Here is an 8,946-nt window from a genome sequence, read left to right as displayed (position 1 = left end):
AGAATGTTTAGGAGCGTGCTTGTGTGAATTTTTAACCATTCTTCCAGGTTGTAAGGTCACACAGTGTTGTTGGACGAGAATGCCTTTCTGGACCTTGCTTTCTCCATTGGTGTACACTCATGTTGGAACAGGATAGAGCCACTTAGGTTTCCTGTTCCAACATGACTGTGAACCAAAGCACAAAGCAAAGTCCATGAAGTCGTATGTGAGAGTTAGGTGAGAATATCCTTAGTAATATGTATGCCTGAATATTTAACTGTTGATTTTACAGGAATAATAAGAATTGTTGGAAGAGGGGACTCATGAATTGCAAATAGAATGCATTGTTTTAAAGGTTTAATTTTAAAGTAGATGCTTTAGGGAAAAACAATCAATTGTCTAGATAATTTTAGAGACTTGGTCATTATTTTCCATGAAAATGGTGGTATCATCAGCAAATTGCCTAATCACCAATAGTCTGCCGAGCATTGTCAAATTTCCAAAATCTGTATTTTTAATAAGAATTTATGACATTTCTGCTACTGCGATAAAGAGTAAGGGAGAAATGGGGCAACCTAGTTTAATTCCTCCACTTAACGAGGATCGTTGACATGCACCCTATGGTAGAATGGCAGTACTCGGTATTCATATCCTTATAAATTGAATTATCTTGATTACGTTTATTGCTTACATTCGTCTCGAACGCTTTGAGGTCGGAACAGGGATACGAGTAGGATAATTCCGATTTCCCAACTTCCCGGAATGCAGCATGAACCCCTTGCAATTCACCTACAAACCACAAGATGTCCCTCTCTCCTTTCTCTGCCTCATTGGTTTGTCGTGAAGAAAAACGTTAGCAAAGCAGACATACATGTCTACATTGTTGTTGTCCTTAAGATGACTGAAAACGACAACCTTATTAAATTATACTTCTTTCGGCTTCAATATATTATTCGATACTAATTGTCAAATTGAACGGCTTTAGTTTACGTCGTCTGTGGTTTGGGGGAGCCGTGAATCTTAGCTTGGTCTCACCCTTGTAGTAGCAGCCTGCTTAATGCTCATTACGGTCCCGTCTGACACCAGCACAACTACCGCCCCCTCTTGCCACGCCACTATCGGCTCTCAGACTGTCGCATCACCGGCCTGGGAGGGGCTCAGGCTCCCGGTGTCCACCATTGGCTGCCGCGGAATAACCACCGACAGCTTTACGGTAGGGAGACAGCGCGAGAGGATGTTGTCCCGTCGTGCCTCCGGAGATACGGTACATCTGGGATCTGCGGCGTACTTTTTGTGTCTCCGGCTCACGTCATCTTAAAGCCGCTTGAATCACAAAGCGATGCTCTCCGCCGATCTACGCCGACATATTGTCCGGACACTGCGGGGGGAGAGGAACATGTAACCGGCAAGAGAAGCACCGGCGAGGCGGCAGTGTGGTACCACCTAAGACTTGGCTTTCTCCCTCTTTTGCCTTCAGTCCGAACGGAAAAACCTCCGCGTCGTGTTGTTTGGATACTTAAGTGTGCACAAAATGAGCGAGGACGTGTCAGAGGTCCCCAAAGAGCTAATGGGTGAGTAAAGCTCATTTGTGACCATGTGTTCAACCCTCTTGTCAGACCCACGCGTGTGTGCATGTGTACTTGTCGGTGCGAACGTGCTGTGTTGTTCCCCTGCACCGCCGCACAGCCTCTCATTGTGCCCGACAGGGCAGACAATAGTGCGGTTGTCTCAGTTGTGTAGCACTACTTTAACTATGTAGAAGTCCTGTACCGATTCCTTTTACATGATAATTAAATACAGTGGTACACACAACTGCTGTTACTTCAGATATAGAGACAACTGTACTGTACAATCTGCACTAATTATTGCATACCAAGGTCCCTTTTCCAAGGCCTAAAAGGTGCAGGTTTGTCCCTAAACCTTAAAAGTCTGGTGTTATTAGGGTACAAAAGCATTTATTTTAAAAGTGCTACTTAAGGACCCCGAAAGGTACATTTTTTTATATACGTACATGGTGTTCATGTATGCTTGTTTTTGGTGCCTTTTATATGGGAGCCAATTAGTTGCACAAAGCATATCAAAAAGTCTTCTTGCCTCATGCACATATTGACATTGATGTAAAGGTGGATGTTTTCCATATGTAATCCCGTAGTTTTGCTGATTTTGGGTATTCAATTTTCTTTCAAGAAACCACAATGCACATGGTGCCTTTTCTTGTGGAGTACCCTTCTGAACATGACCCATTTAATCCACATGGTACCGGAAATACCCCAAATTAATTTGATTAAATACTTTTTGATTAAATCTGATTGGGATATCTCAATTGCCGTTGATAAACACATCTTAAATTGTCAAGACATTTTGTGGACAGCCTGTACTTTTTTTTTTCTAAGAACCGGTGTCAAACTCAAGGCCTCGGGGGCCAAACATGGCCCACCAATTTACTTGATGTGGCCTGTAAACCTGGGAGTAAATATTTGTCTAGCCTTATTTGGACACCCTGTGTATTTAACCCATTAAGGACTAAAGCGCCTGTCTCAACAGCTCCCCAAAACCTAAGGTCGCCTTTGGAATTACCCTTGAAAACACGAAGATTTCACAGAAATTCAACACTTACAAAATGATTAATATATCAGCCCCTGTAGCAGACAGAAACATAATTCCAAAAGAATTAAAGCAATTAGACATGTGGCTTTCACACAGGCAGAATTTATTATTATTTACTGTTTCAATCGATGATGTAAAAATAATGTTTCAGTGCAAGAGAAGCACCATTTTAATTAAAAAAAAACTCGAGTGGTTATTACCATCCTCTATTCTGTTACAAAGACGTCTATATCGTCATTGTCTACAAACCATATCATATCACGTTCGATTGGTTCCACTGGTCGTGCGCTCACGCTACCCTCACGTGTATATTCTGATGCAGTGGCTAAGAGACGGAGAATTGCATTAAAAAAAGACACAGATGTGTCCGCTCTCCAGGTTTTAAAGGTAGAATGACAAAACAGCGCTCTCGGCTTTAGTGGTAGAAACGCGGTTATGCGCTCCCGTACTTAATGGGTTAAATGACAAAGCGTAGCATCACAATAGCTCGTTTCAAACTACAAAACAAACCATACACCCGTCAATGGGGGCTATGATGAATAGTGGAAAGATTTGGTTCCACAGATACAAACACTGAAGTGTCTTTACAAATGTAGCACCTCAGTGAAAAGCCATTGTACCCATAACTATAAAAGAAGCATAGCCAGTTTGTCATGTCTGTCTGCCCAGGGTCCACAGTTGCAGCTTTAAAACTCAGACTGGTCCGGTGAATGTGCTGTGCTTCTCCGACCTGTTTATGCTGTTATGTTGAACATTTACTTTTCCCCCAGTTGTGCAGCTGTGTGTTTAACTGTCTTTGTTTGACCAAGCAGTTAGTATTTGACACCTTGGTGCAATCTTGGGAAAGCACAAGCACTTTCCATCCCATCTATGGACAAACACTTCCTCCTTTTAATGGGGCATGCGGTGTTCAGCAAATTGTATGGAGGCACTTAATCAGAGATTACTTCACTTGCTATATTAGGTTGTCTTGTGCGTCATCCGGACACTAAATCTTATATTTATGGAGTGGTTTAGGGAAATAATATAAACTGTCTTGCAAGTCATTGAGCACACTAAGGAATCTGTCATGACCATGTCATGTGAGGTGTTGTGTGGATGATGACCATTGTTAGGAGCATTCGTTCACTGGTGCCAGTGATTCAACATCATGCAGCATTTCCCTCCCCCATCTGCTTACAAGCAATGCATTTAGAAAAACGCCACTCAAATGTATCTTCTATTTACCACTTCTGTTTAACCTCAACTGTCCACCTCAAATTGGGTTTTACACATTTAGTCAAGTTATTCTCATGCCAATGCTACTTGTCTTTTTAATGCATTTAGTACAAATAAATACCCTTTGGCCTATTTTCTTTTACATTCTTACAGCCAGCAAAAGAAAAGCATGGTCAACCGTGTGTGTCGGTTGTGAAACAAAATAAACTAATCAATTAATTTGGATCAGAGCAAACAAATTATGGGTGTAGCAGAAGTCTACAATGATGTAGCTGAACTTTCCATAGCTGGAGTTAATCCGATCTGTTTTTGGATAAGAGGGGCTAGACGATCATGGAAAAAAAAAAAGATTACTTTGATCCAGATTGAAATCACGATTATTAAAACGTTGATTCATTGTTTTCAAAACTTAGTATTTATTCAGCTACTAAAACTCAACTACTCAAAACTATCATCATAGCCTCATGTCCATTCATACCTGTATGGTGAACACGTTATTCTTGAACACTCTGTTCTTTTTGTCAAGTACAAAATGATCTTGTCAGTATCATGTGAAATTCAAGCCAGTTGCATTTTTAATGCCTTGCAATTTTGCGCACATTGAAGCCCCGAATAAGCATTACACTTATCTCTTGATCTTATTCATTTTTTCTTCTGTTATTTTCACAAGTCTTGGGACTTACTGGGCTAACGTGACGTCGGGAATTGTATTTCATGCTATGTCATGTGGAAATGAGAGTTGGCAAGACAAGTCCTAAGCTCTTTGCATTCTTGAATTTTTTACGTAAATCGTGCTAATTTCCAGTCAGCGTTTGAATGGGATATTACCAGAGCTGGGCATTCCATCTATGTGATGGACCGGTCCGTCTATCCGCCTATGACAGACACTCGTTTTGCTAACGGTTGATGGATGACGGGAAAGATTTTAAAATATGTGGACTAAGCATAGTCGGAAGCCCATGTATTTGATCTGTCTTTTGTCTGTAGTCTGTCTTTAGTTTATTTTTCACGGCGAGTCTTCCATGGCCGCGGCAAGGAACAATAGTGAGTTGTTGTTGCTTGGGGGACAGATTTGGGTGAGAAACCAGGCGCATAGAGTCACTGTGTGTCACCTTTTATGTTCAAATATCGGCCAGCTTGGGCGGGGGGGTGTATGCTATTGAAGTTTGCGGTCGGAATCGCTGATAGAAGCCCGTTTAAAAACAGGCGGACCGGCCTATAGGTATTTAGGTTTGTAAAACGAACACGGAAAGAACATGTTTTTCAAGCTCTCTCTTACCATACCACTATAGTTGGCTGGTACCCTGAATAAAGATGCCAAGTGTATTATGGTAAGGATTATTTGTTTTGTAACATTTTTTTCATTTTGACAGAGGAAACCCCTACCTTTGATGCTGAAACAGAGCATGTAGAGATCCAGTGCCTTGATGCAGTTAATATATAAATGGGACAATTAACAAAATGTACCCCAATTTGTATATGCTCGGACTCTATAAACATGAGTCAATTTGAGTTTGAGGTTCATTTTCCCAATTAGACGAAGTGCACATGCTGTAACTCTATCCACAGGGTGGCTGGCTGGTAAAATTAGCACCGCTGTTTCAGATTAAATTTATCAGGGATGGAAATAAAAGAAATATATTTGCTCCAGCTCATTAAAATATTCAAGATCTCATGTTGTGTAGAGACACACAAACGCTACACAAGAAAATGACACTCATGTCAGCCAGACGAACTGTTTTTAGCGGGTTCCCTAATTATTTGTTTCCTTTTGATCCAAAGCAGCCTGTAGGCAGGATACACATGCCAGCACAGATGTGCTCAAGTACATTCTCCCTCAGAATGGATGAGTGGGAGTGTGAAGAGCAAGGAGAGGCAGCTGACCCACTTCTGCTCTCTCGGCCAGCTTGCCAACTTTGGTGATTCTCCTGGGTGTGAACAATCAAGCTGAAGGGAGCATACGCTGCATAATGCTCGTGTTTGAGTGCAGTAGTTTCCTACACATTTTTATTGCTCTATAAAACTGCTCTTATCATCAAATGCAACTTGTTAGTTAACTCTTTAGTAATAGTAATACTCTGTAAATTCTGAGGTTGAATGCAATCCTTTCCTGGGACAGTGGGACTTGCAATTTGTCCACATTTTGGATGACTTTTTCCCATAAATAATATATATAACCACTTTTATTCCTGAGGGATACGCTCCAGACCCACTTGCGATAGAAGAAATCCACAATGTGGAGATAGTACTATTTTTTAAAAATCACATTGTAATCTATTTTTTTTTTTTTTAAATGATTGCTTCGCGCAAGTTCTCACTCTCACTGTTGAAAAAGGGGAGAGCATTGTAAAATAATCACTGAGAAAAGTGAGGGGGCTGGGGGGTTGACGGTTGCGGGGACCTCTCATTATTGTTCAAGTGAATGATACCCAGTGTGTGAAAGGATCCACTTCTCCCCAAGTCCGGTGCAAAAATGGAAGTGTTTCACTGGTGGCTGCGCTGAGAAAGTGGCCGTGTAGGGGCAGTATGGGGTGGCTCCTCACTTTGTGACGTAGAAACGTGAGGACCCAGTCGTTTTCTTGGATTGGGCGGGGCTGGTGTTTGGAGAACAGGAATTTGCAGGAATGCTCCAGGACTGGTGAATAGAGGAAAACACCACCTTGGGGGTGTTTTTGCTGAGGAATTAGTATAAAAGCTTAAAAAAAAAAAAGTGATTAAACATTGTATGGCCCCTTTAAAGACTTGAAGCACACACTCTTTTGTGTTTTTTTTTTAAATTTTGATTGTGATTGTTTGGTGACATCACATAAAAACAAAACACACACACACAGTGTTACTGTTGTAGTGTCACTGTATTTCTTTTGAATTTGGTTAATCTCACAGTTTTTTTCCTCAAATGTTCCTTCATTTGAATAATGCATGATTTCAAATGACAAAGGTTTCTACTCTCCAAAGTGATTTTAATGTTTTTGTCTATGAATCTATGAATCAAATACTGTACATGCCAATGCTGACTTAAAATCAGTTTTTCTTTTTGTGTGTAGAGAGCATGCGGGATGCTGTAGGGAGGAAGGTGAAGCTGTCGCTGAGGAAGAGAGTCAAACTGGAGATCAAAGGAGACAAGACAGAGAACCGAGTCTTGGTGAGTCGACTGCTGCTGCTTTTCAGCATACACAAAATACGTGTCTGATTTCCTTTCTGCGTTCATGTAATCTCCACACATTCATCAGTCTTTTCTTTAACATTTTGTAAGGTATTCTCAAAGACATAATCTGAAGATGAATGATCATCTGGACCATTATCTTGTCCCATCCTTCCTGAGAGTTTTAAGCCCTCTTGATATCTTCATTGGGACAGTATTGCAATTTGTTATATTGTTACATCTTAAGATACAGATTTGATTCAGGAGTATCAAACTCCATTGATACTTGCCAACATTATGTACAGTATGTAAACAATGAATTTTTGTTGTTGTTGTCAATTTCACTTTGCATTTGAATGTAATTTCATAGTAAGATTTCAAATGAAAACCACATCTTTATATTTAATGAATTGTTAAACAGAAACACTGATGGAATCAGTGCCGACCCCCGAACTTCACTAATCCAAAAAGCAAAGACGACCATCCGCAAATAATGTTTTGAGGCACATGTTTCGTAATGAAAGGTTGTCTGTCGTGAGCCATCCGCGTCTGCGGCGCAGTTTTAACTTTCAAAGACTAAGAACGTTTCAACTTCTTACAAAAGAAATCTCTGCAGTCTGGACTGGGATACCCCCACTACAAGGGGCAGTTTGGGGACCGGGCAGTTCTACTGACGGTCCTAAAATAGCAGTGACGAATTGTAATTTACCAATGATGGAAGCGCGGTTAAAAGAACCACTGATAATATATGTAATTTTTACAAATGTTTCTTTATGGCTGTAGGACTGCACTTTGTGATGTTTTTTGTTTGACTACAGGAATTGGCTGGGTACCACTGCCTTGTGCTTGTACTGTATGACGTCACTCTATTTATGTAGCTAACACAGCTGCTAATATTGTCAATCTTTAGTCAAGACAGATTGGGGTTTATCAGTCTCAACCACACCACGATAAACCAAGATAAGATGTTATCACTTGGTTTAAAAAAAAAAAAAAGGTTTAAGAGTGAGGTCAATGTAATTTTAATTAGTTATGCCAATGGGACATTTTTCAAACGTAGTTAAGTTCAACAGTCCAAAAAGCTTCATTATCTTTTTGTCCCTCATTAACTTCAAGTGCAGCTGGCAGCTTCTAAATCAATTCTCTAGAGTCTTAGGCCTTGTCTACACGTAGCCGGGGTTTTTTAACAACCGTATATCCCCCGGTTGCGGACATATAAGTAAGCAAAAAGCGCATCGAGAATGGTTATAACCAACGCAGCGATGCGAGAATTCATGTTGACTTGCATGAAAACACAAGGCGCGCAACGACGTCAAAGCATTGTTGTTGCACGGTGACGACGTAAATCTCTGGGTGTAACCGTCCACAGCAAAACGCTAATCCGGAGGTATCCGCAAATCTCCACTGCGACCAGAGTTTTGCGTTTTCACTGTGGATTATTAAAGTGACACTTGGGTGAGTTTAACATTGGCACTTATATAATAGGTTTGCATGTAAAAACGACATTAGTACTAAAATGCCCACCTCAAAAGACTCTGTAGTGATTTAAGGTCTTCTTTGTGATTAGGTTTACGACAAATTTCCCCGCCCCTTTTTGGGGCGTGGCTAATGTTATGTTTTCGGTCTCAGCGGTCTGCGTCACGCGAGGAAGGCATGCTTGGTAAAATTGCTCGCTTTGTCAGTTCTGTTGTCTAAAACGGTGACCGATCGCCCCCAAAATGCAAATGCACATTACTACTCTTGTCCACTTCAAACTGTGAAAGTATAAAAGTGTTCTGCACAATAGTTTGGATTTATTGACATAAAATGTGATCTCATCATGATCACCTCCACAAAATCAAAAACACCGTGGCGATTGCTCCTCCACTTTCACAAGCTGAAGCGGACAAGAGCATGAATACGCACCCAAACCCCGACTGGTTATATTTCGGACATTTAGCGACGCTAAAGTCGTGTCTCAGGAGGGAGAGAGACGCGGCTTGCAGCAGCAGCAGGCAGAT

General features: G+C 41.0%; 1 protein-coding gene across 2 annotated transcripts in view; it reads left to right on the top strand.

The window, feature by feature from the left end:
- The first annotated feature begins 818 nt into the window (after positions 1-818).
- LOC147143896 (F-actin-uncapping protein LRRC16A-like) overlaps positions 819-8,946 on the top strand; it is a 57,754-nt gene continuing 49,626 nt past the window's right edge. The window contains exons 1-3 of one of the 2 annotated variants that reach the window (XM_086037973.1): positions 819-1,192; positions 1,457-1,550; positions 6,849-6,946. In XM_086037973.1, the coding sequence (XP_085894099.1) occupies positions 1,037-1,192; positions 1,457-1,550; positions 6,849-6,946 (348 nt within the window). In that variant the 5' untranslated portion in view covers positions 819-1,036. The remainder of the gene's footprint in view (positions 1,193-1,456; positions 1,551-6,848; positions 6,947-8,946) is intronic. The other variant, XM_086037974.1, reaches the window with a different exon arrangement.

This window comes from Filicampus tigris, chromosome 8, assembly GCF_054856515.1.
Source record: "Filicampus tigris isolate MCC_2025a chromosome 8, RoL_Ftig_1.0, whole genome shotgun sequence".
NCBI classification, from domain to species: Eukaryota; Metazoa; Chordata; class Actinopteri; order Syngnathiformes; family Syngnathidae; genus Filicampus; species Filicampus tigris.
This window is presented reverse-complemented; position numbering and strand designations above follow the sequence as displayed.